Source organism: Amblyraja radiata, chromosome 21 (genome assembly GCF_010909765.2).
Source record: "Amblyraja radiata isolate CabotCenter1 chromosome 21, sAmbRad1.1.pri, whole genome shotgun sequence".
In the NCBI taxonomy this organism is placed as follows: domain Eukaryota; kingdom Metazoa; phylum Chordata; class Chondrichthyes; order Rajiformes; family Rajidae; genus Amblyraja; species Amblyraja radiata.
Genome location: NC_045976.1, coordinates 42,596,607 through 42,624,391, shown reverse-complemented (window position 1 = coordinate 42,624,391; position 27,785 = coordinate 42,596,607). Strand labels below are relative to the sequence as shown.

The following is a 27,785-nucleotide window of genomic DNA, read 5'->3' as shown; positions in this document are numbered from 1 at the left end:
GTGCATTTTTTTCCTTCATGATTTCATCATCAATAATAATAATAATAATAAATGTTATTTATGGGCGCCTTTCAAGAGTCTCAAGGACACCTTACAAACATTTAGCAAGTAGAGGAAAAACATGTAAGCGGAATGAAATAAATAGTAGAGACATGACTAGTACACAAAGTAAAGACCGAATTCATTTCAAAACACAATATGAGGCAATTAATGCACAGATGAAAAGGGAGGGGGACGTGGGGCTAAGGATAGGCAGAGGTGAAGAGATGGGTCTTGAGGCGGGACTGGAAGATGGTGAGGGACACGGAATTGCGGATCAGTTGGAGGAGGGAGTTCCAGAGCCTGGGAGCTGCCCTGGAGAAGGCTTTGTCCACAAAACAATAGAAATTTTATTATTTTTTAAATCTGCGTTTGCTGCAGGATTTTGACTTTATTGTTTGAAATATTTATAATATTGGAAGACCTCTGTGAAGACCAGCAGTGAACCTGCATCACTGCACAGAATCAACATGGGTTTGAGCTCAAGATAGACACAAATGCTGAAGTAACCCAGCGAGGCAGGCAGCATTTGGACTTGCACTTCCTGGAACAACTGATCGGGTGTCAATCTTTTTCCAAAGGTTAAGATCTGTCAAGTCACTGAAAAAATATACATTATTTAGATAACAACTGAAGAGTGGACTATTGTAGATCTGAATCTCTGAAATTTAGCTTGGCGCATTGGCAGTGAAATACCGAGAAGGTCAATAATTCAGGACCACAGAGCTTAGTTTAGTTTAGTTTGGAGATACGGCACGGAAACAGGTCCATCGGCCCACCGATTCTGCGCCGACCAGCGATCACCCCACACGCTAAAGGGCCTGTCCCACTTTCACGACCTAATTCACGACCTTTTTTACTCGTGGACATTTTTCATCAGGCTAGAACGCCCCGACCTACTTGATGCCACGAGTACCTACGACTAGCATCACGACCTGCCTACGACCACCTCCGGCCCTGTGACGCCTATGCTGTGAGTATGAGTCAAGGGCAAACTCGGCAGAGGTCGTGAATTAGGTCAAGAAAGTGGGACAGGCCCTTAACACAATCCTACACACACTGGGGACAATTTACATTTATACCAAGCCAATTAACCTACAAACACGTATGTCTTAAGTATGGGAGAGAACTGGAGATCGCGGAAAAAACCCACGTACAAACTCCGTACAGAAAGCACCCGTAGTCAGGATGGAACCCGGGTCTCTGGCGCTGTGAGGCAGCGACTATCGTTGCGCGTCCATGCTGCCCAGCTGTTAACTTAAATCCATTTCGATTTTGTTCAAATGTGCAGGTTCACTGTGGGTCTGTGAAATGTTTTAAACTTTCAATATTACAAATACCAAGCACAGCAATACCTGCAGGTATGGAATATATTATAGGCGAAAGCCAACATTTTAAGAAGAGATTTCCCAATTAAGTCAATTTGCTGCAAACTCAGAATTTTGTTTTAACGTTTTTACAAATTCAAAGTTGCAGTGATATTTTTTCCAGAGTGCATCTGTTACCGAGGGCACAAAGAGTCGCATTCACAGGTCAACAGCCAATCCCAAATCGGCCCTGCCAAAAGAGCAAGTTTGTCCGAGAATGTGACCCGCCCACCAATGTGGAAACTTGGACCAGAGCAATAGGGCACAGAAGCTCAATTATTTGAGACAGAGGACTGCACAACTTTCTGGGATGAACTCATACAAATTCAAGGTGGACAAAAATGCTGGAGAAACTCAGCAGGTGAGGCAGCATCTATGGAGCGAAGGAATAGGTGACGTTTCGGGTTGAGACCCGGAAAACATCTATGGAGCGAAGGAATAGGTGACGTTTCGGGTTGAGACGCGGAAAGCATCTATGGAGCGAAGGAATAGGTGACGTTTCGGGTCGAGACCCGAAACGTCACCTATTCCTTCGCTCCATAGATGCTGCCTCACCTGCTGAGTTTCTCCAGCATTTTTGTCTACCTTCGATTTTCCAGCATCTGCAGTTCCTTTTTCATACCAATTCAATGCAACTATTTTTTTTTAAGCGTGACTTTATACTATTCATGTCTAACCAGATTGTTGATGGCGATGGCAAAATAAAAGGCACGAGTTGTACCTTGAGCTTTCGGCGGTGGCTTCGTCAGATGTTTCTTCAGGTTACGTGCTCCGAACGTGGGCATTTCCATCAAATCCTTAAATTCATCTGAACATTCCGTCAAGCCCTTTCCGGTTTTCAATGCTGGAGTTATAAAGAAAGTTCATTATTAGTGGAGGACACCAATTTACAGAAGTTCCAATAGTATCGTTAAATATTTTGATTTTCAAAGATAGGCACAAAGTGCTGGAGTAACTCAGCAGGTCAGGCAGCATCTGTGGAGAACATGGATAGGTGACGTTTCACAGAGTGCTGGAGTAACTCAGCGGGAGCAGCAGCATCTATGGAGATAAGGAAATAGGCAACGTTTCGGGTCGAAACCCTTCTGGGTTTCGGCCCGAAACGTTGCCTATTTCCAGAAGGGTTTCGGCTCGAAACGTTGCCTATTTCCTTCGCTCCATAGATGCTGCTGCACCATAACTCAGCGGGCCAGGCAGCATCTGTGGAGAACATGGATAGGTGACGTTTCACAGAGTGCTGGAGTAACTCAGCGGGCCAGGCAGCATCTGTGGAGAACATGGATAGGTGACGTTTCACAGAGTGCTGGAGTAACTCAGCGGGTCAGGCAGCATCTGTGGAGAACATGGATAGGTGACGTTTCACAGAGTGCTGGAGTAACTCAGCGGGTCAGGCATCATAAATAAAAATAAATAATAAATTTTGTTTTATAGGGACAGTGCATATTAATGAACATTTGCATGTAAATATGCAAGATTGTAGCCAATCAGTAGCTAATTTCCGTCTCTAGTCCCTGCATCTGCATCTGTGGAGAACATGGATAGGTGACGTTTCAGGTCGGGACCCCTCAGCCCAACCTGCCCACACCGGCCAACATGTCCCACCAACACTGGTCCCACTTGCCTGTGTTTGGCCCTTATCCCTCTAAACCTGCCCTAGCCGTTTATTTCCATTAGCCACTAACTTGAAATAGCCCTTGCTTTCCCTCTCTCCATCCCCTCCCCTTCCCAGTTATCCCGCCAGTCTTACTGTCTCCGCCTACATTCTATCTCTGTCCCGCCTACTCCTCTGACATCAGTTTGAAGAAGGGTCTCGACCCTAAACATCGCCCATTCCTTCTCTCCATAGACACTGCCTCACCCACTGAGTTACTCCAGCTTTTTGTGTCTACCTTCAGTCTGAAGAAGCGTCTCGACCCGAAACGCCACCCATTCCTTCTCTCCAGAGACACTGCCTGTCCCGCTGAGTTACTCCAGCATTTTGTGTCTAGTCATATACCTGTCTAAATGTTTCTTAAACGTTGTGAAAGTCCCTGACTCAACTCCCTCTTCTGGCAGCTCGTTACATACACCTACCACCCTTTCTGCGAACCCTTCGTCATTTTGAGTTTCAAGTTACCTTAAGATATTAAAAGAATAAAACAAATCTCAAAATTTGCAAGCCTCCCAATTGAAGTTGTCAATTGCTAATCCCCTAATTTTGTAATATATTTCTATGCTTGAATTATATTTTGGAGTAAAGCACTTTAGTTTCTTCCAGTGCTACCGTTAAGAAAACGAATTTTGAATACACTGACGTATAGCCCCCAATTCGCAGGCACGTCTAGAGAGGGAGAGGGAGGGGGGTAGAGAGAGGAAGCAGCGACAGAGAGGGGCGGAGACAGAGAGGGGCGGAGACAGAGAGAGAGGCAGAGAGAGAGAGAGGGGCAGAGAGAGAGAAGGACACGGGGGGGGGGGGGGGGGCAAATGGGTGGGTCGAGACCCTTCATTCAGATTATCTTGTTTTCTTTCTCTTTCGGGGAAGTATATTTAAAGGCATTCACTTTCCAGTTACACTACACCAAGAAATTACCGATATTTTTCTTTGTTTCTGTAACAATGTTATCGGCTCCTTTCACCATCATCTGTGTTAAGGTCATCTGTACGCTTTTGGGTCCACCCGCAGCTTTGCTGTGAAGGAACAAAGAACATTTGTTGCTCACATTGGCCAGTTATTAACTTGAGATTAAGACCAGAAAGAATATTGGTGAGTTTACAGAGTGCAGTTTTGGTCCCCTAATTTGAGGAAGGACATTCTTGCTATTGAGGGAGTGCAGCGTAGGTTCACCAGGTTAATTCCCGGGATGTCATATGCTGAGAGAATGGAGCGGCTGGGCTTGTACATTCTGGAGTTTAGAAGGATGAGAGGAGATCTTATTGAAACATATAAGATTGTTAAGGGTTTGGACACGCTAGAGGCAGGAAACATGTTCCCAATGTTGATGGAGTCCAGAACCAGGGGTCACTGTTTAAGAATAAGGGGTAAGCCATTTAGAATGGAGATGAGGAAACATTTTTCACACAGAGAGTTGTGAGTCTGTGGAATTCTCTGCCTCAGAGGCCGGTTCTCTGGATACTTTCACTAGAGAGTTAGGTAGGGCTCTTAAAGATGGCGGAGTCAGGGGATATGGGAATACTGATTACCAACGGGGTACTGATTGGGGATGATCAGCCATGATCACATTGAATGGCGGTGCTGGCTCGATGGGACGAATGGCCTACTCCTGCTCCTATTGACTATTGTCTACAGGCTGTTTAATTTTGCTCTATTTTACCACAACCTTTTTCACCATGGATAAACTAAACCAAAGTTTAAAATAATGACCATGTCTATGGTTTCATCTTAGTTTTACTCAAGTATATGTATTGATTATAGATAAGAGGTGGCACAGTGGCACAACGGGTAGAGCTGCTGCCTCACAGCACCAGAGACCAGAGTTTAATCTTGACCTCAGCTGCTGTCTATATGGAGTTTACACGTTCTCACTGTGACTCCAAGGGTTACCTGTCGGCACCCTATACGCGGCGACTCTTTCCCTACTTCATGTCTGGTGCGCAAAACAAAGAATTTCACTGCAACATGTCACATGTGATATAAAGTATCTATCATTCAATTAATGGAAAACAACTCCTAGCATCCATCCAGCCAACTGAGACAAAAGCACACTGGATAGCCACCAAGTGGTCACAGGAGTGGAAGGCAACCTCATCTCCATTACACAGCTACATCTCTTCACCAGATAAAAGCTGTCCAGGATCTGACCTCCCCAGAGGAGCGTGGATGGGAGAAGCTCGACAGACTTGGTCCTGGAATTGGTCGTGTCAATGCTGGAGTTGGTCGTTTCGTCCCAAGGATCTCGACCTGAAACGTCGCCTATTTCCTTCGCTCCATAGATGCTGCCTCACCTGCTGAGTTTCTCCAGCATTTTTGTCTACCTTCGATTTTCCAGCATCTGCAGTTTCTTCTTAAACATTAGTTTAGTTTAGAGATACAGCACGAAAACAGGCCCTTTGGCCCACCGTATCCGCACAGACCAGCGATCCCCGCACATGAACACCATCCTACACACTCTAGAGACAATTTACAATTTTACCAAGCTAATTAACCTACAAACCTGTACGTCTTTGGATTATGGGAGGAAACTGGAGATCCTGGGGAAAACTCACAGGGAGAACGTACAAACTCCGTACAGACAGCACCCGTAGTCGGGCTCGAACCCGGGTCTCTGGTGCTGTAAGGCAGCAACTCTACCGCTAAGACTAGAGAGCATAGATTTAAGGTGAGGGGCAAAGTTTGAAGGAGATGTGGCGCCACCGTGCCGCCAGATGCTCGGGGCAATTTAAACAGGCAAGGTATACAGTAGCACAGTAGTTTTGTGCAAGTATTCTGTCTGATAAATAAGCACTATCCCAAGCCGTTTCTTACACTGAGGCTGAGTATGACGCAGATGACCTCCCTCCATAGTGGAATCCCTGCTGACACAGTTTCTCTTTCAGACTGCAAGGTTTGCCGTTCATTCTGTTCGGAGCAGGACCAGAGAAGCTGCTTTGCAAATCCGCTCGCTTGGCACTCAGCTTTCTGTACTGGGCCTTGACGTGGTACTCACAGTATTCACACTCCATCTGGAAATTAAAGCAGAAAATATACCATCACACACTCTTATACTTAGTGGGACGGCACAGTAGCACAGCGGGTGGAGCTGCTGCCTCACAGCGCCAGTGACCCAGTTCGATCTCGACTTTTGAGTTTGTACGTTCTCCACGTGACCTGCGTGGGTTTTCTCCGGGTGCTCCGGTTTCGTCCCACACTCCAAAGACGTGTAGGTTTGTAGGTTAATTGGCTTGATAGAATTGCAAATTTTCCCTAACGTGTGTAGAATAGTGTTAGCGTGTGTGGGGATCGCTGGTCAACGTGGGTTGGTGGGCCGCAGGGGCTAGTTTCCCTGTTGTATCTCTAAATCAAACTAAAGAATTAGAATGCAGACAAAAAATGCTGGAGAAACTCAGCGGGTGAGGCAGCATCTATGGAGAGAAGGAATAGGCGACGTTTCGGGTCGAGACCCGGAAGAGTCTCGACCCGAAAGGTTGCCTATTCCTTCGCTCCATAGATGCTTTCCGGGTCTCAACCCGAAACGTCGCCTATTCCTTCTCTCCATAGATGCTGCCTCACCCGCTGAGTTTCTCCAGCATTTTTTGTCTGCATTCTAATTCTTTAGTTTGATTCTTTGGCTTTACAGATACAGCTAGTCACTAATATTGCTGGCGTCAGACACAACCTGTGAACAAGGTATTACAAATGTGGCCATTAAAGTCAGCACTGTAGCCAGGCAGAGTGGAGTTGATTGGGTGGTTCCCTTGTTTAGTTTATTTACTTATTTCTTTAGAGATACAGCACGGAAACAGGCCATTTGGCCCATTGAGTGCACGTCGACCTTCAATCACCCGCTCACACCAGTTCTATGTTATCCCACTTTCTCATCCACTCCCTACACACTAGGAAGCAATTTACAGACGGCCGATTAACTTACAAACCCGCACGGCTTTGGGATGTGGGAGGAAACCTGAGGACCCGAAGGAAACCCACACGGTTGCAGGGAGAACGTGCAAACACCACAGAGACAGCACCCGAGGTCAGGAGCGAACCCAGGTGGGTCTCCAGCGCTGTGAGGCAGCAGCTCTACCCACTGCACCATCCATGTACTCAGAGAACCAAGAATAAAAGACAATCTGTTCATCTGAAATGAATCGACAATCATAGCTATGAAAGATCTGCGTTAAGGCAGCTCAGTATTCTGTCAAAATAGGCAATTGCCTGCCAACAATGAACACTGAAAGGATCTCTTCCTCTCTCCATCTAAATACATGATATTATATTGTGTAGACAAAAATGCTGGAGAAATCAGCGGGTGAGGCAGCATCTATGGAGCGAAGGAAATAGGCAACGTTTCGGGCCGAGAGATAAGGTAGGAGGATGGGATTGAGAGGAAAAGATGATTGAATGGCAGAGCAGATTCGATGGACCGAATGGCCCGATTCTGCTCCTTTGTATTATGAAGAGCATGTTTACAAACTGTATGACTCTAACCTAAATTTTCAAATCTATTATTTTACATGAATTTTGCCTTTTGTTTTAAAAATTCTTACTGGAAGTGTGGATTGAGGAGCCCAGCCATTTTGCTACTGCACATAAACACTGATTAATTGATCAGTATAATGGAGCCAGTATTCAGGTCTGAGGTCTTGGTTGAAAAATATTGTTGCTGGCTCTTCCCTGTGGAAAGGCCATCTCGAGACTAGTTGGAAACACATAACAGCAACTGCTATTGAATGTGGTCCACACCGCCACAAACAGCTCCTCTCAGGTTAACTTGCAGTCTTTAAAGGCCTGTCGCACTTACACGACCTTGGCTCGCAAATTACGCGACCTCGTGGTCGCTTGAAGCGTACGGGCACCGTATGGCCGCGCGAGGCCCGTCCCACTTAGAAGCGTGGAGTTGTGCGGGGCTGGTCCTGACATCGCGCGGGGCTCCGAAAATCTGACAATGTCCGAAATCTTCGCGCACCAACGGCCTGTCAGCACGCAGGCGCATTGCGGTCGGACGCAGCGTCTTGACGGCGTACAACTAGCGCGTGGCGTTGCGCGAAGAAGTCACCACCCAGCGTGGCGTCGCGTGATGACGTCACCGCCCGACGCCCAAATTCAGTCGGCCCGCCTTCTGCCCAGCTGGTTGGTAAGTATGACGCAAATGACGTCACGTGCTAACTTAGTGCCAACTTAGTGCGTACTTAGCGCGAACTTTGCGTGAACTCCGCTTCGTTTGGTCGCGCCAAACGAATGCAATCACATGCAAGTGGGACAGACCCTTTAGTAGGTATGTTGCAAAGCCTACCTGAAGCGTCGTTGAAAATCTGCCGCTGCGGGTGTGCGCGATTTTGGCGCCGTTTAGAGGGGGCGGGTTTAAAACGCGATTTTCTCTAGGCTGTTCAAATCGAAGATGTTCAGCCTAGTTAATTATTAACGAAAAATCGCTGGAAGACCCCGTCGCAAAAGCTATTATTAGTTTTAAAGGCCTCGTATAATAGTTATAGTAGTTTAAAAATCAATCTCTAAACCCGCGACCGCCAGCAACCGCAGGGTCTCATAAAGCAAATAACTGAAGTTAGGCTGTATATTTTTACATTAAAAAGGGCTTCTTAAGATCCCTTTATACAAAGTTTAATATTGCGAGTAGCTCATTTTGGGCCCATTATATCCCGCAGTATTTTTCTCGGTATTTGGGGCACAAATCTACCGCAATGTGAACGTTCTAAACCAGCGCGTTCCACAGGGACCCACTGGAAAGCTGATTTAAATGGGCATTTATTTACAGCAATTGAACACTAAATTCCTTCCATTTGGTCTATAAATTAATGTAAATGAGATTTAAAAATCATGTTTTATTGTGAATTATTTGTGAATATTATTTGGACATTTAGGCTATTTAAAAATGTTAATCATTTATTAAGAAATGGATAGATGTTTAGATCTAGTAATTGAAGTCTGAAATTAGCTACAATTAGGTAACTAACTAATTATATGCTTTAATTTCAGGTCATCCAAGTAAGATTATTTTATATTTGTTTCAGAATGCTTCAATCTATGATAACTGAAAATTTCATTCAGTACTCTTAATTTTTAAGAAAGTTATGGGCTTTTGACTGTTCACGATCACAGCTTTTTTGTTATGTCCATAGAAAATCAATAGGGAACAAGATGCTCATTTCCCAGTATGAAAATGGCCATAACTTTTTAAATACTTGAGATATGAAAGTGAATTAGGTGTCAAATTAAACTTATTTTTATGCTTTATCTGATGGGATAAATTAGACTTGATTTTTAAAATCTCAAAATTTTGTAACATTGCTACCTTTAGTCTTGAGATACAGCGCGGAAACTGGCCCTTCGGCCCAACGAGTCTACGCCGACCAGAAATCACCCGTACACTAGCACTATCCTATAATACACTCGGGACAATTTACAGAAACCAATTAATTTGCAAGCCTGTACGTGTTTGGAATGTGGGAGAAAACTGCAGCACCTGGTGAAAACCCACTCATTCACAGGGAGAAGGTACAAACTGGTGGTGAATCTATGGAATTCATTCCCACAAACGGCTGTGGAGGGCATCTTTGGGTATTTTGAAAGTGGTTTCAAACACTTGGTAGATTTTTCATTAGTAGGGGTGTAAAAGGTTACGGGGAGAAGGCAGGAGACTGAGGTTGAGAGGGAAAGATAGATCAGTTCCAGAGACAAAGTCCAATGTCCGCAATGGGGTAGAGGTGAATCGGACCATATAACCATTACAGCACGGAAACAGGCCATCTCGGCCCTTCTAGTCCGTGCCGAACACTTACTCTCACCTAGTCCCATCTACCTGCACTCAGACCATAGCCCTCCATTCCTTTCCCGTCCATATACCTATCCAATTTATTTTTAAATGATAAAATCAAACCTGCCTCCACCACTTCCACTGTATCGGACAGTACCCTGGCTTATGGAAGGGCCATTCGGAAGCCTGATAACAGAGGGGAAGAAGCTGTTCCTGAGTCTGGTGGTGCGCTCTTTCAAGCTTCTGTACCTTCTGCCGGACGGGAGCGGGGAGAAGTGTGGGCAAGTCTTTGATAATGCCGATTAATCATTTTTCTTTTGCCAAAATGAACTCACCAAGTTCACTATTTGGGTGCAGGGATCTCCGTTCTTCTTTCTAGCATGGCAGATGCCCATGTCCAATGCTTCACCCATGACCAGGATTTTCTGAGGGTGGTCAACAGATACTGAAACCTAGAACACAAAACACCTGGTAAAATAAAGCAAGCTTAAGGTATTTAAATAAACTCAAGCTGCCTAACTTAAAGAACACTCACAAATTACATCGATAAATACCCCCTGTTTAAGAAAGAACTGCAGATGCTGGAAAAATCGAAGGTAGACAAAAATGCTGGAGAAACTCAGCGGGTGAGGTAGCATCTATGGAGAGAAGGAATAGGTGACGTTTCGGGTCGAGACCCGGAAAGCATCTATAGAGCGAAGGAATAAGTGACGTTTCGGGTCGAGACCCTTCTGGGTCTCGACCCGAAACGTCGCCTATTCCTTCGCTCCATAGATGCTGCCTCACCCGCTGAGTTTCTCCAGCATTTTTGTCTACCTTCAATAAATACCCGATAACTTGACCATAGGGTCCTACGCCGTGGAAACAGGCCCTTCGGCCCAACTTGTCCACGCTGACCAACATGTCCCATCTACTCTAGTCCCACCTGCCTGAGTTTCGCCCATATCCCTCTAATCCTGTCATATCCAGGTACCTGTCCAAATATTTTTTAAATGCTGTGATAGTGTCTGCGACCAAATAATCAATGACTAATATGTTGAAAATGTATGAAATCAAAAGCCATAGCTACCACTATAGTTCCTTTAGTGCTTCTGATATAGTAACCACTAACACCAACAGGTAAATCGAAGGTAGACAAAAATGCTGGAGAAACTCAGCGGGTGAGGCAGCATCTTTTGGAGAGAAGGAATAGGTGACGTTTCGGGTCGAGACCCGGAAAGCATCTATGGAGCGAAGGATCAAAATATACCTCATAGGATAGAAAAAGATTAGAGCACAGAAATAGGCCCTTTAGCCCATCGAGTCCATGTCTTTAACCACCCATTTCACCCTAAACCTAGTTAGACTATTAGAATTTAGAGATACAGTGCGGAAACACACCCTTCAGCCTTCCAAGTCCGCTCCGACCACTGATCACCCCATACATTAGCATTGTCCTGATTATGACCAAACTTGATTAGTGTGGGTATCAAGGGTTATGGGGCGAAGACAGGAGAATGGGGTTGAGGGGAAAGATAGATCAGCCATGATTGAATGTTGGAGTCGACTTGATGGGCCAAATAGCCTAATTTTGCTCCTACTCTCTTGACTCTTGATCTCACTGAGGAACGTTCTAATTACCCACCTCATCGGATCCTTCCTTGGGTTTCATAGGATTGGCATTTAGTAGGCCGATGACAGTTCCTGTGTCAGTTTTCCAATGCTCTTTGTGGACGTTTCCAAAGAGGAAGAGTGACAAATGGTCACTGCTGCGCAGGTCACTTAAATTCCATATGCTGAACGTTTTACCCTGAAACAACAAAGATCCACCTTGCAGAAATGTAACTCTGTTGCAGAAATGTAATTTCACATCCAGGGAAGCCAGCTACAAAAAGTACCACAGACTAATTTTCTAAATGTGTATTTTAACATCAATGCCTTTTTTTTTGCAATCTTTTTTCAGTGTCTTGTCCATTAATGCAGAGGTGGAGCGGGAGATTTGCTGCTTCACAGCGCCAGAGTAAAACTACACTAATTGATATTTTTGTGTAAAGACACAAAATGCTGGAGTAACTCAGCGGGACAGGCAGCATCTCTGGCGGGAAGGAATGGGTGAAATTGCGGGTCGAGACCCTTCTTCAGACTTGTGTTGTCCGAGTCAACCTGCCTGTGATGCTGCTTCAAGCAAGATCTTTATTGTGCCTGTACCTTACCGTATTTGAAAATAAATTCAACTTCACTTGTGTCAGAACTAACATTCAGCGATAAGCTGAGGCCAGCACTCAGCGGTGAAAGACAATAAGAGAGTTGATAAAGTAAACTTAGATAAGCTTTTAACAGTGGCGAGTGTGGTTGAGAGCTGCAGTTACTTAAGGGCCTGTCCCACTTGGGCCGTCATTTACGGGAAAGGCCGGTAGTGACTGTCGCGTGACAGTCGTGCGTGTCATCATGCGTCCGCACAGCTGTCTGGAGCGAGTGACGTCATTTGAAAATAGACACAAATTGCAGGAGTAACTCAGTGGGACCGGCAGCATCTCTGGAGAGAAGGAATGGATGATGTTTCAGGTCGAGACTCTTCTTCAGTCTGAAGAAGGGTCTCGACCCGAAACTTCACCCATTGCCGGTCCCGCTGAGTTACTCCAGCATTTTGTGTCTATCTCCAATCGGCTTGGCCCCGCTCTGGGAGTAGGAGTGGGGGCGGATCCGGAACCACAACGGCCGTGGGCCCCAGGTCGAGCTCGGCGATCGTTTGCCTGCTACTGCTGCTGTTGGAGGTGAGACTTTGCGCCGCGCCAGGGTCTTGGGCCTGTCCCACTTTAGCCGTCAGTTACGCGACTGGCCGGAGGCGCGCGAAGATTTAGTTCAGGACAAAGTCCACCTTCCTCCACACCACTCCATGCGCCCGTCCCGCACTACCCACACGCTAGTAGGTCGCGTAAATGGCGCGCGAATGACGGCCAAGTGGGACAGGCCCTTTACATATCAACTCATCTTTTAGTTTTAAAGACACAGGGCAGAAACAGGCCCTTCAGCCCACGCCGACCAGCGATCACCCTGCACACTATCCTGCACACTAGGGACAATTTACAATTTTACCGAACCTACAAATCTGTACGTCTCTTTAGAATGTGGGGAGGAAATCTGAGCACCCGGAGAAAACCCACTCGGTCACGTAGAGAACATACAAACTCCGTACAGACAGCACCTGTAGTCAGGATCGGACCCAGGCCTCTGGAGCTGTGAGGCAGCAACTCTACTGGTGAGCCACCTTGTATCTCCTTGTATACTCCTTGTATCTACATGTGATCTAGTGACTTATGTATGTGGTGCCCTGCTTTTGAAATTCTATTCCAGTGAAATGAATAGTAAAACATTAACCCTGCACATTTAGCAGAAACAAGACAACAAATTGCAATCCCTTAGAAATTGAAATCTTAAGAATGTTATCAACCATAATTACAATTCAATGAGAATAAAATTGAACAAAAACAATGAAGGTCTGTAACCTCGAAGCAAATCACAAAAGGTAAACAAATCTCCAAATACAGAATCATCTTCAGATGTTGAACCTACATTATTGGAGCTCTGTGGCGTGATTTTCTTAACGATCACCCCAAAGGTCACCCAGTTTGCATCCTCCAGCTTCTCGTTTGCAACCTGTGAGTGGACCTGGGAGAGACGAACCAGTTTCCGTCCTTGCATCTTTCTCTCCATCTCTGTTGACGAAACAATGGGATTTCTGGTGGGAGAGAAGCATTTGGAGCTTAAAATGCAGTATAACAAGAGGAGTCGAGTATAGGAGCAAAGAGGTCCTTCTGCAGTTGTATAGGGACCTAGTGAGACCCCACCTGGAATATTGTGTGCTGTTTTGGTCCCCTAATTTGAGGAAGGACATTCTTGCTATTGAGGGAGTGCAGCGTAGGTTCACCAGGTTAATTCCCGGGATGACAGGACTGTCATATGCTGAGAGAATGGAACGGTTGGGCTTGTATACTCTGGAATTTAGAAGGATGAAAGGTTATCTTATTGAAACATATAAGATTATTAAGGGTTTGGACAAGCTAGAGGCAGGAAACATGCTCCCGATGTTGGGGGAGTCCAGAACCAGGGACCACAGTTTAAGAATAAGGGGTAAGCTATTTAGAACGGAGACGAGGAAACACTTTTTCTCACAGAGAATTGTGAGTGTGGAAATCTCTGCCTTGGTAGAGGCCGGTTCTCTGGATACTTTCAAGAGAAAGCTAGATAGGGCTTTTAAAGATAGCAGAGTCAGGGGATATGGGGAGAAGGCAGGAATGGGTACTGATTCACAGATATGCCCTGTACACTAGCACTATCCTACACTCTTGGGACAATTTACAAATTTTACCAAAGCAAATTAACCTACAAACCTGTACGTCTTTAGGATGTGGGAGGAAACCGGAGCACCCATAGAAAACCCACATAGTCACAGGGAGAACGTACAAACTCCGTACAGGCAGCACCCGGAACGAACCCGGGTCTGTGGCGCTGTGTGGCAACAACTCTACTGCTGCGCCACCGTGCCGCCCCACGATTCCCACAGATGCGGCCTGACATTTTCTGTTTCTGTTTTAGATTTCCAGCACCTGGAGTTTTCACAATTTAGTTTTCTCTTTAACCCACCAACGGGAATGGTTCAGGGTGCAGCAACACAATCAATTTTGAACTAAACTTGATTATCTTGAGATGCTCTCCTGAGCCCGCTGGCCTCTTTCTACAATGCTAATCAGGTCAAAACAAATGTATTGACGATACATGAAATGCAGTGCATCATGAAGTGGATATTACATGCACATGAAGTGCTGAACATAGTGCTCCATCTGGTGAGTGTACAAAGAACTGTCAAAACTTATTTAATATTTTTTAGAAAGTAGATGAGGAGTCAGAGGGTGGTGAATCTGTGGAATTAATTGCCACAGACGGCTGTGGAGACCAAGTCAGTGGGTATTTTTAAATTGGAGGTTGATAGGCTCTTGATTTTTACCAAAGCGAATTAACCTACAAACCTGTTCAAAAAGGAACTGCAGATGCTGGAATATCGAAGGTACACAAAATTGCTGGGGAAACTCAGCGGGTGCAGCAGCATCTATGGAGCGAAGGAAATAGGCGACGTGACGTCGCCTATTTCCTTCGCTCCATAGATGCTGCTGCACCCGCTGAGTTTCCCCAGCAATTTTGTGTACCTAACCTACAAACCTGTACGTCTTTATAAGGTCAGGTCGGTGAAAGATACCCCCCCCCCCCCGCCACGGGTACCATGTAATCCCTCGCAACCTGCTCCATGGTCGGATAGTCGGCGACTAAACCATCTCCCCCACCTGGTTTGCCAGGTGAAGAGGGGGCTGTGGACCCCCAGCAAGACCAAAAACAAGACCTGTCAAAGGGCGGATGAGCTCCTAGCGAGCCAACGGCCATCCACACTTCAGTAGAAGTTGCGATCACTGTCGTACGTGGTATTGTAAGGCACCGTGCCCGTTGATGGTTTCATCGATGATGATGATGATTGATTAGTACGGGTGTCAAAGGTTATGAGGAGAAGGCAGGAGAATGGGGTTGAGAGGGAAGGATAGATATATTGAATGACAATATAGAAGCTATGGGCTGAATGGCCTAATTCTGCTACTATGACATGAAATTAAATATATATTATCACAAAACCACCTGGAAACGGGATGAAAAACGGCCTGGTGCAGAAGGAAACAGTCAAGATAGAAAGAGTCTATCAATAGAAATTAAGTAGTTTAACAGAATGGGCAATAAGGTGGAAGATGGTGCGATGTGTAATGTCGGTAAGTGAGAATAGTTTATTTTATGCTCCAGATTCCTGCATCTTCAGCCCCTTGTGGAGTGGAAGGGGGAAGGTTGGGGAGAGGGAGTACATTTGACAGACAGTGCGCCTATAATTGTTTGCACAAAACACCACACACAAAAGCAAACGGTGATAGACACAAAATGCTGGAGTAACTCAGCGGGACAGGCAGCATCTCTGGAGAGAAGGAATGGGTGACCATCTGCCTGTCAAAATCCCCCCCCCCCCCACCCCCCTCTCCCTCTCCTATTACCTGCCACGTTTTCTCTTGCCTTCCCCTTTTTAAGATTTCTTCTCCATTCCCCCCTCCTCTGATGTATGAAGAAGGGTCTCGACCCGAAGCGTCACCTGTTCTCCAGAGAATGCACCTGACCTGACGAGTTACTCCAGCACGTTGCGTCTTTTTTTGTTGTTGCTGTAAACCAGCTCCTTGTTTCTATGATAGGCTAAGAAACCGAAACCTTCCAATATAGAAGGAACATCTTTAAAAAAATTGTTTTTATAGAAAACGGTGAACAGAGCACCGGATTACTGTACCTCAACCTCAAGCCAGAGAATTTATCCACAGATATGACAGCATTTGTAGCTCGTGAGGTTCCTGGCTTTTCGTTAGCACTTATTGTTGCAGGAAGGTTCCGATGTGTCGGGTTGGGTTTGTTCTGAAGATGTTGCGGCTGCTTAATCCCAGCAGGTGTTTGAGGGCTCCTCTCTGTCCATGAAATTAAGAAACACATTACACAAAACGTAATAAATACTCACTTCTTGCTTATAAAGTAGTTGCTTTTTAATGTGTTTTGAACTGGAAGTCGAAAGAATAAGGAGTAAGCCATTTAGAACGGAGACGAGAAAACACTTCTTCACACAGAGAGTTGTGAGTCTGTGGAATTCTCTGCCTCAGAGGGCGGTGGAGGCCGGTTCTCTGGATACTTTCAAGAGAGAGCTAGATAGGGCTCTTAAAGATAGCAGACGGAGTCAGGGGATATGGGGAGAAGGCAGGAACGGGGTACTGATTAGGGATGAGCCTTCAACTATACATTGGGCCATCCGTAGCGGTGACTACGGAGGGTTCATGGCCCCGACCACGGGTGAACAAGGAGGAGGACTGGCTGAACTTTATTGTCTTCTACCACAGTGAAGAATGCAGTGGTGGATGTTTTTGTTAGATTCTATTGTGTATTTTGTGTTCTTTTTAAGTGTATCGCTGCTGCCAAATTCATTTCACTGCACCTTCAAGAGCATGTGACGAATAAAATTGACCTTGACTACGCATTCCCATATATTTGTATGTAAACATGGTCAATAACCGAGCAGCAATTGATTTATTACCTGTTGGTGTTTTCGTAGGTTCGGGGGTTTTATGCAGCTTACGTTCCAACACATTACATTTCGGACTAGACGACAGCCGAGATCGATTTTTCGTTACGTTTCGTGAAGAGAATTTCCCTTTACCTGTTTTAGCACATGGTGGGAACAAAAAGTTTAGGAAACCAAAAATTATTATTGGTACCGTGAGGGGGAAAAAAGCAAGATCAGATCAAAAGCATTTTCCTGCTAGGTAGACAAAAATGCTGGAGAAGCTCAGCGGGTGAGGCAGCATCTTTGGAGCGAAGGAATAGGTGACGTTTTGGATCGAGACCCTTCTTCAGACTGATGTGGGGGTGGAGAGGGGGGCGGGAAGAAGAAAGGAAGAAGCGGAGACAGTGGGTTGAGGGAGAGCTGGGAAGGGGAGGGGAAGGAGGAAGCAAGGACTACCTGAAATTGGAGAAGTCAATGTTCACACCGCTGGGGTGTAGACTACCCAAGCGAAATATGAAGTGCTGCTCCTCCAATTTACGGTGGGACTCACTCTGGCCACATTTTCTGCTATATAAGTTCATGTCATAGGAGCAGAATTAGGCCATTCGGCCCATCAAGTCTACTCTGCCCTTCAATCATGGCTGATCTCTCTTTCCCTCTCAACTCCATTTTCCTGCCTCCTCCCCATAACACCTGACACCCGTAGCAATCAAGGGTCTGTCTATCTCCATATCCAATCTCCAATGATGAAGCCAAACTAATTTTATTGAAACACAAAAGTTAGCAGGTGCAGGGTCTGAAGTAAAAATAAACTGTTGGAGGAATTCCAGACACAGGAAACTGCAGATTCCGATTTGCCAAAAGGGACAATGTATCGGAGGAACTGAGAGATACAAAGAGCTGGAGGAATTCAAGACACAAAGAGCTGGAGGAATTCGAGACACAAAGAGCTGGAGGAATTCGAGACACAAAAAAACACAGATGCTGGGTTACCAAAAAGGACACAAAATACAGGTCAGGCAGCAGCTGAGGAGGGAAATGGACAGTCAATAGACAATAGGTTCAGGAGTAGGCCCTTCGGCCCTTCGAGCCAGCACCGCCATTCAATGTGAACATGGCTGATCATCCCCAATCAGTACCCCGTTCCTGCCTTCTCCCGAAGGTGCAGTGAAACGAATTTGCCAGCAGTGATACACTTAAAAAGAACACAATACACAATATGATTTAACACAAACATCCACCACAGCATTCTTCACTGTGGTGGAAGGCACAAAGTTCAGCCAGTCCTCCTCCCTTGTTCACCCTTGTTCACTGGTTCCATCCTACACACGAGGGACAATTTCCAGAAGCCAATTAACATTCAAACCTGCACGTCTTTGGAGTGTGGGAGGAAACCGGAGCACCCGGAGAAAACCCACGGGGTCACAGGGAGAACGTGCAAACTCCGTACAGACAGCACCCACAGTCAGGATCAAACCTGGATCTCTAGCGCTATAAAGTAACAACTCTACCACTGTGCCGTCCTAACCTGCACATCTTTGGGATATGGGAGGAAACTGGAGTACCGTCCAGAAACGTACAGGACAAACATGCAAACTCCAGCAATATTAGTTTCCAGCCAAAAAATAATAAAAAATCATCTTTAAAACATCGCCCAACAAGTACTGTGAACCAGTAAATCATGAGAAAATAAACAAATTCCTCGCATGAAAGCACACCAATGCCTGGAATAAAGGTGCATTGAATTCTCAGGGTGGTGGAGGCCGGTTCTCTGGATGCTTTCAAGAGAGAGATCTTAAAGATAGCGGAGTCAGGGGATATGGGGAACAGGCAGGAACGGGGTACTGAATGTGGATGATCAGCCATGATCACAATGAATGGCGGTGCTGGCTCAAAGGGCCGAATGGCCTACTCTTGCACCTATTTTCTATGTTTCTATAAAGGGCCGAATGGCCTAATTCTGCACCTATTGTCTGCAGACAGTTATAATACATGGTGAAGATCCCTCTACAAGAAGCACTCACTAAATCAGACTGCTTCCCTCAGCTCTCACCAGGAAGTTAAGCCATACCCAGTGCCTTCAGCTTGTTGTGAGGTATGTCTTTTGCAGAACTGCCAGTGGAATTTGGCCCATCTGCAGCCTTGGTCAACTGCTGCTGTAATCTTTCCATCTGCTCCTTCATCCGTTCAAGTTCCTCTGTGAAGATAAATACTAAGTTGCAGGAGGAAGAATTAGACATCACACAAGCTTAGAGTGGGATCATCTGCTCTCATCTGCCCCACCTCTCGGGAAATAATAATGTATCGGTAAATGGAGACACCTAGAACTGCAGATGCTGGACTCTAGAGCAAAGCACAAAATGCTGGAGGAACTCAGAATGTCAGGCAGCGTCTGTGGAGGCAAATGGATAGACGACGTTTCAACTTGCGACCCTTCTTCAGATCCTTCATCATTATTAAGAAAATCCAGTCCTGACCCGAAACACCATCGGTTCATTTCCCTCCACAGATGCTGCCTGAGCCTTGCAACGGCACAGCGGCAGTGTTGCTGCCTCACAGCGCCAGAGACCCGGGTTCAATCCTGACTATGGGTACTGTCTCACCAAGACCCTGTACAACTGCAGTAGAACCTCCCTGCTCCTATACTCAAATCCTTTCGCTATGAATGCTAACATACCATTCGCTTTCTTCACTGCCTGCTGCACCTGCATGCCTACTTTCAATGACTGATGTACCATGAAACCCAGGTCTCGTTGCATCTCCCCTTTTCCTAATCGACCACCATTCAGATAATAGTCTACTTTCCTGTTTTTGCCACCAAAGTGAATAACCTCACATTTATCCACATTATACTGCATCTGCCATGCATTTGCCCACTCACCCAGCCTATCCAAGTCACCTTGCAGCCTCCTAGCATCCTCCTCACAGCTAACACTGCCCCCCAGCTTTGTGTCATCGTGGATAGGTGAAACGTCACCTATCCATGTTCTCCACAGATGCTGCCTGACCCACTGAGTTACTCCAGCACTCTGTGATTTACCCAGTCTCATCGTGACATCTGCCTGTGTAATACAGTCCTGTCATTTCACTGATAAACAGCAAGACATAATAAAACAGACCATTAAATATGAAAGTACCTTCAAGTTCTAGCTTTGACTTTGTTGATGTCTTCTGACTAGGAATTGGAGCTGGAGCTTCTTTTATTCCTGATGCATCCATTTTACTCCTCTCCTCCTCGTCCTCTTCTTCCTCCAAATCATCCACATCGCCAAAGAGAGCAGCGATTTCCTTGGCCTGCACATCATCCTCTTCCTCCTTGTCAAACAGTTCATCCCACCGGTCATCCTCCTCCACCAGCGATCTCTCCACGCCCTGTTCATCCCGCGACCCTCCTGCACCATCAGCCGTCGTCTCCTCCCCCTCTTGCTCTTCCAAAAGCGACGCTAATAAATCCAGGTCATCGTTGTCTATCAACAATGAGAACAATGTCCATCAGAATGCATCGCGACATTACCTTCAAACTAGACTACACTCCCCACCATTGTAGATGTGGCCTAGTCCATCACACAGACCACACTCCCCACCATTGTAGATGTGGCCTAGTCCATCACACACACCACACTCCCCACCATTGTAGATGTAGCCCAGTCCATCACACAGACCACACTCCCCACCATTGTAGATGTAGCCCAGTCCATCACACAGACCACACTCCCCACCATTGTAGATGTGGCCTAGTCCATCACACACACCACACTCCCCACCATTGTAGATGTGGCCTAGTCCATCACACACACCACACTCCCCACCATTGTAGATGTAGCCCAGTCCATCACACACACCACACTCCCCACCATTGTAGATGTGGCCTAGTCCATCACACACACCACACTCCCCACCATTGTAGATGTGGCCTAGTCCATCACACACACCACACTCCCCACCATTGTAGATGATTGATTGGTTGATTGATACAATTTATTTGCCACACAACCAGGGTCGGTGGTATTTGGGTTGTCAGCAGCGGTACAATAATAAAGAACACACAACCACAATAAAAATGTAACACAAACATCCACCACAGCATTCATCACTGTGGTGGAAGGCACAGAACTTGGCCAGACCTCCTCCATTTCCCCCCGTGGTCAGGACCTCCACCCTCCGCAGCCGTTGCTGCGGGCGTCCAGATGGTAAGGGACAAAGTCAAAGTCAAGGTAAGTCCAGGATCGGCTCTTCCCCACCGGAGACCGCGGCTTCAGGTTGATGTAGGCCGCAGGCCGGCGGTCGAAGATTTAAGGTTCCCGCCGCGCCGCAGCCAGAAGCACCGCAGACCGCAGGGCCGGTGGTCGAAGCTCCCCTCCAGGGGTGATGGTAAGTCCATGCCGCACCCGCGGTAGAAGTTGGCCGCGGGCCGGCCGTGATGGCTTCTTCTTCCCCCGGGTCCCCCACGAGGGATCCCGGGCTGTTTCCCCCTCACCACCCCCCACACAAAACACACAAAGGAACATTAAAACAAACTTTAAAACATACTAAAAATTGAAAAGACTAACGCGCTGCTGACAGGCGCAGCCACTGCAGCGCCCCCAGATGTTGCCCAGTCCATCACACACACCACACTCCCCACCATTGTAGATGTAGCCCAGTCCATCACACACACCACACTCCCCACCATTGTAGATGTAGCCCAGTCCATCACACACACCACACTCCCCACCATTGTAGATGTAGCCCAGTCCATCACACAGACCACACTCCCCACCATTGTAGATGTAGCCCAGTCCATCACACACACCACACTCCCCACCATTGACTCCATCTACACTTCACGCTGCCTCGGGAAAGCAGCAGACATAATCAAAGAATTGTCCCTGTCCCACCCCAGTCATTCCTTCTTCTCCCCGTTCCTGTCCGGCAGAAGGTACAGAAGCTTGAAAGCGCGCACCACCAGACTCAGGAACAGCTTCTTCCCCTCTGTTATCAGGCTTCTGAACGGCCCTTCCATAAGCTAGGGTGCTGTCCGATTCACCTCTACCCCATTGCGGACATTGGACTTTGTCTGTGGAACTGATGCGCTACAATGCTGAGAACTATATTCTGCACTCTGTATCTCCCCCTTTACTCTACCTGTTGGACTGGAGTTTGGCCTGGTTGTATTTATGCGCAGAATAATCTGTGCAGAACAAAGCTTTCTACTGTACCTCGGTACACGTGACAAGAATGAACCTAAATAATCCTCAAACTATAAAGATTTTGGTAAAGATATTAAATATTAAATTTATTTTAAAAGAACCACAAACATATTTTCAATACTAGAAAGCAAATGAAATTCTCTTACCTTCCATGGTGTAACAATATGATTAATGATTCTTCAGAAAATGTCTTGAGCTGAAATATATGATTGTAGCACTAACAATAAATCCAAATGTTGAATAAACGGAGCTATTCTGTTTACATTTCCAATCATCTACTTAATTTAGAACACGTTCTCTCTTATTAGACAAATCCATAAATAACAGAATTTACTCTCTGCTCACTGAAGATATAGACTATCTGAAATTTCAGGTGATCATTTTTTTCTCCATTTTTCCCTCTTCCTTCCTCAGCAATGTTTTGTGTCTTTTTATCCTTCTTTCTCTGTCTGTGATCATTCTCACTTCATTCATTATATGTATTTGACAGGGTGAACAGAGTCTTTTACCCAGAGTAGGAGAATCAAGAACCAGAGGACATACATAATGTTTGGGACAAAGACCCATCATTTATTTATTTGCCTCTGTATTCCGCAATCTGAGATTTGTAGTAGAAAAAATCACATGTGGTTAAAGTACACATTGTCAGGTTTTAATAAAGGCCATTTTTATACATTTTGGATTCACCATGTAGAAATTACAGCTGTGTTTATACATAGTCCCCCATTTCAGGGCACAATAATGTTTGGGACACAGCAATGTCATGTAAATGAAAGTAGTCATTTACAAAGCTAAAAAATTGTCAATTCTTGAGTGGCCAAGTCAATCACCTGATCTTAACCCAATTAAGCATGCCTTTTATATGTTGAAGAGAAAACTGAAGGGGACAAGCCCTCAAAGCAAGCAGAAGCTAAAGATGGCTGCAATACAGAGAAGACACCCAGAGCATCACCAGAGAAGACACCCAGCAACTGGCGATGTCCATGAATCGCAGACTTCGAGCAGTCATTGCATGCAAAGGATATGCAACAAAATACTAAACATGACTACTTTCATTTACATGACATTGCTGTGTCCCAAACATTATGGTGCCCTGAAATGGGGGGGGGACTATGTATAAACATTGCTGTAATTTCTACATGGTGAAACCAAAATGTATAAAAATGGCCTTTATTAAAATCTGACAATGTGCACTTTAACCACATTTGATTTTTTTCTATTACAAATCTCAAATTGTGGATTACAGAGGCAAATAAATAAATGACTTGTCTTTGTCCCAATTATGGAGAGCACTATAAGTTTGAGAAGAGAGGAGAAAGATTTAGCAGGAACTGGAGGGGCAATTTTTTCACAGAGGGTGGTGGGTATGTGGAACGAGCTGCCAGAGGAGGTAGTTGAGGCACGTACTATAACAGCATTTAAAAGACATTTGGACAGTTACATGCATAGGAAATGTTTAGAGTGTTATGGGCAAATGCCGACAGAGGGGACTGGTGTAGATGGGGCATGTTGGACGAGTTGAACCAAAGGATCTGTTTCCATGTTGTATGTCTACAAGACTTTCTCATCCACTGCCAACACACTACGGAGCAAGGGGCAATTTACAGAGGGCCAATTAAACTACAAACCAGGATGTCTTTGGGATGTGGGAGGAAACCAGAGCACCCGGAGAAAACCATTGCGGTCACAGACAGCACCCGAGGTCAGGATGGAATCAGGTTCTGTGGCGCTGTGAGGCCGCGACTCTATCTGCTGCGCCACCGTACCACCCCGTCTTGCCACATCTGTCCACGCTTGAATATTGACCTGACCTTGTGGGCATGGCTGTTACATTATCTAAGCAATTGTGAATAAAATGGAACCAAAAACACCCCACACTCACCCCATCACATCCCACACTCCGACAGTGCAATCCAGAGCCCCCTCTCTCCCACCCCACCCTCACTCACACCACCTCCCTGTCCCACCTTCCCTCATTCATTTATCCATCCATCCTCTCACTCCCTCCGCCTATCACCATGTTTACCCTCCACTTCCCTATCTCTCTCCATCTCTTTCCATCAATCCCTCTCCCCTCCCTCCCTCCCTTTCACCCCTTCCTTCACTCCCTCACTCCCTCCCCCCTTCTCTCCCTTCCCTATCTATCCCTGTCTCTCCCACTTTCCCTCTCTCCCCCATCTCTGTTCTTCTCTCCCTCCCCTGGTCTATCTCCTTCCCTCCCCCTTTTCCCTCTCCATCACTCACCCCCCCCCCCCTTCTCTCTCCCATCACACTCACTCACTCTCTCTCCCTGCCCTTCTCTTCCTCTCCCTAAACCCCCCCTGCTTTCTCAATCTCTCCCTTCCTTCCCATCCGTCTCCTTCCATCAATGTTTCTCCCCCTCCCCTTGTTAACCCGTGACTCTGTCTCTCCCTCTTCCCCCCTCTCCCTCTCCCCTCTCTCCCTCCTCTCCCCCCCCTCTCCCCCTCTCTCCTCCCCTCCACCTCCTCCCCCCCAACTCCCCCTCTCCCCCCCAACTCCCCCTCTCCCCCCCCAACTCCCCCTCTCTCCCCCAACTCCCCCTCTCTCCCCCCTCTCCTCCTCTCCCTCCCCTCTCTCCCTCTCCTCCCCTCCTCTCTCCCCCATATGTTATTTTAAAGGGACCTATGGTAATCTAATGTTTTCCCCTATAAAGCACTTTGTCTTCAACATCATTATTACTCGTTATTATAATGTTATCATGAATATTTTGATAAATAAACCCCCTCCCCCTCCCCCCCCCCCTCACCTCCAGTCGCCTCCAATTTGCCGCCAACCCGCGCCAGGACCCCGCTACCCTCTGACCTCCTCCCGCCTGTCGCCACTGCACGGGGTGGGGGTGGGGGGGGGGGGTGACTCGGTCTCGCTGCCGCCGCCGGGGAAGCGAGAGAAAGGGCCAGGAAAAAAAATACGAAGGTGGGAAAAAAAACCCCCAACTTGATCGTGAGCTGCGAGTTGTTGTAATTCCCCCCTTGGTGCCGGCACACGGCGGGGCAGCCGAGCCGGGGTCCTCACGCCAGCCCCTCCCCCCCCCTCTACAACAAGCTGAGGGCGGCCGCGAGGGGGCGCTGTGGCGCGGCGGTGCGGGGGTCGCGGGTTCGATCCTGACCAAAGATCCTATAGACAAGAATTAACAGAAGTGTGAATCTAACCCTATATCACACACACACACAAACTGTTCCCCCGCAACTGAACGTTTTTCCTTCCAATATTTAATATGTAAAAGAATATGTGTGTGTTTATGATTGTGTTTATAAATTGCTCCTGTTCTTAGTGCTTTTAATGTCTTTTAATTTTTAGTGTGTTTTTTATAGTCCTTCGTTTTACAGTTTTTAATGGTTTTTAACTGTTTGTAATAGCTTTTTGTCCATGAGTTCTCATGTACAGCACTTTGTGGCAACTGCAGTTGTTTAAAGTGCTTTATAAATAAAGTTATTATTATTATTATTATTATTATAGTTTGTTTGTTTGTCTTTTTGCACAAAGTCCGCGAGCATTGCCACTTTTCATTTCACTGCACATCTCGTATGTGTACGTGACGAATAAACTTGACTTGACTTGACGTTGATTACACTGCGAGTCGGGCCGGGTAGGTTCCGGTTACTAAAATGGGCGGAGAAAAATGCCCAGGATCCCCTCCGTAGCTACTACACGTCAGCCCATTGCATTTCGCAGGAGTGGCCTATCTTGCTCCGCTACAGGATCTTTGATCCTGACCACAGGCGCTGCTGGGTTGCAAGCTGCACAATGTTGACTTTTGGGATTTGAGTTTAGCAGCCAGGAGGTTTCTCCGGTTTCAGACCCCACTGACTTCCCCCACAGTCATGGGAATCATTGCGGGGGGATTTTTTTTTATGTTAAAGTTCTTTATTATTGTCATGTTTTTTATGTTAAAGTTCTTTATTATTGTCATGTTTTTTATGATAAAGTTCTTTATTATTGTCATGTTTTTTATGTTAAAGTTCTTTATTATTGTCATGTTTCTCCAGCCCGTGTCGCGGGGCTGGGACGACCCGGAGCAGGGTCGTACATCGCCCGGCGTGGCTTCATGGCCGTGGGACATTCCAGCGCCCGCCGGGGGCTCCAACTTCGTGACATTTAGACCGGGAGCGGGGCCGTACATCGCCCGGCACGGCCTAAAATGGCCGTGGGACTTATCATCGCCCGCCTGGGGCTTGGACATCGGGAGAGACATGGAGAACAGGGGAGAGAAAAGACTTTGCCTTCCATCACAGTGGGTCCACTGTGATGGATGTTTGTGTGAATTAAATTGTGTGTATGTCTGGAAATTGTCTGTTTGTATGGCTGTGGAAACAGAATTTCGTTTGAGCCTCACTGAGGCTCAAATGACAATAAATTGTATTGTATTGTTTGTATTCTTGTTTTATGTGCTGCATTGGCAACAAGCATTTCACTACACCTAGGTGTATGTGACTAATAAGAAACCTTTGAACCACTGTGTCTCTTGCATGATAGTAAGCATGCAGGCAGGTACAGCAGGCAGTGAAGAAAGCTAATAATGGCATGATGTTGCCCTTCATTGCAAGAGGATTTGAGTTTAGGAGCAAGGAGGCCCTTCTGCCGTTGTGCAGGTCTCTGGTGACACGGCACATGGAGTATTGTGTGCAATTTTGGTCTCTTAATTTAAGGAAGGATATTTGGTCTCCTAATTTAAGGAAGGTCTGAAGAATTCCTTTTTCTCCAGAGATGCTGCCTGTCCCGCTGAGTTACTCCAGCGTGTTTTGTCTATCTTTCGAGGAAGGACATTCTTGCTATTGAGTGAGTGCAGCGTAGGTTCCACCAAAGATCATAGAGCTATAATCTTTGGTTTCCACCAGGTTAATTCCTGGGATGGCGGGGCTGACATATGATGAAAGAATGGGTCGACTGGGCATGTATTCACTGGGATTTAGAAGGATGAGAGGATATCTTATAGAAACATATAAAATTCTTAAGAGATTGGACAGGCTAGATGCACGAAAATGTTCCCCATGTTGGTGGAGTCCAGAACCAGGGGTCACAGTTTAAGAATAAGGGGTAGGACATTTAGGACTGAGATGAGGCCTTTTTTTGTCACCCAGAGAATTGTGAATCTGTGGAACTCTCTGCCACAGAAGGCAGTGGAGGCAATTTATTGGATGTTTTCAAGAAAGTTAGGTACAGCTCTTTGGGCTAAAGGAATCAAGGGATATGGGGAGAAGGCAGGAAAGGGGTACTGATTGGGGATGATCAGCCATGATCACATTGAATGGCGGTGCTGGCTCAAAGGGCCAAATGGCCTACTCCTGCACCTATTGTCACCCATTTCTTCTGCCCAGAGATGCTGCCTGTCCTGCTGAGTTACTCCAGCATTTTGTGTCTACCTTCAATTTGCATTTGCCAGCGGTTGCGTTTTCTTCCAACACCATGAACATTTTGTTGTTTATTCTGGGTTATAGAGTACTATCTTTCTGTTGTGGCACTGCAAGTAATAATTTAATTGTGCCGTTTCAGAACATGGGACAATAAAACACTCTTTACATTTGAACTGAGTTGTGATGAGCGTGCACATCTCTGAAGATCTTTCCTGGTCCGAGAACACTGATGCAATCAATCATAAAGAAAGCACATCAGCGCCTCTACTTCCTGAGAAGATTACGGAGTCGGTATGTCAAGGAGGACT

At 46.3% G+C, this 27,785-nt stretch overlaps 1 protein-coding gene across 3 annotated transcripts in view; it reads right to left on the bottom strand.

Moving 5' to 3' along the window:
* mcm10 (minichromosome maintenance 10 replication initiation factor) overlaps window positions 1-25,081 on the bottom strand; it is a 48,084-nt gene extending 23,003 nt beyond the window's left edge. Inside the window, exons 1-12 of one of the 3 annotated variants that reach the window (XM_033040198.1) lie at window positions 24,873-25,081; window positions 22,252-22,301; window positions 20,054-20,383; window positions 18,988-19,113; window positions 16,947-17,069; window positions 16,158-16,329; window positions 13,364-13,529; window positions 11,436-11,600; window positions 10,147-10,263; window positions 5,869-6,065; window positions 3,976-4,073; window positions 2,128-2,250 (exon numbers count right to left, since the gene is read on the bottom strand). In XM_033040198.1, coding sequence (XP_032896089.1) covers window positions 2,128-2,250; window positions 3,976-4,073; window positions 5,869-6,065; window positions 10,147-10,263; window positions 11,436-11,600; window positions 13,364-13,529; window positions 16,158-16,329; window positions 16,947-17,069; window positions 18,988-19,113; window positions 20,054-20,383; window positions 22,252-22,258 — 1,624 coding nt within the window. In that variant the 5' untranslated portion in view covers window positions 22,259-22,301; window positions 24,873-25,081. Of the gene's footprint in view, window positions 1-2,127; window positions 2,251-3,975; window positions 4,074-5,868; window positions 6,066-10,146; window positions 10,264-11,435; window positions 11,601-13,363; window positions 13,530-16,157; window positions 16,330-16,946; window positions 17,070-18,987; window positions 19,114-20,053; window positions 20,384-22,251; window positions 22,302-23,987; window positions 24,011-24,872 lie in introns of those variants that run through there. The other 2 variants (XM_033040196.1, XM_033040197.1) reach the window with 2 other exon arrangements.
* Between the last annotated feature and the right edge of the window lie 2,704 nt (window positions 25,082-27,785).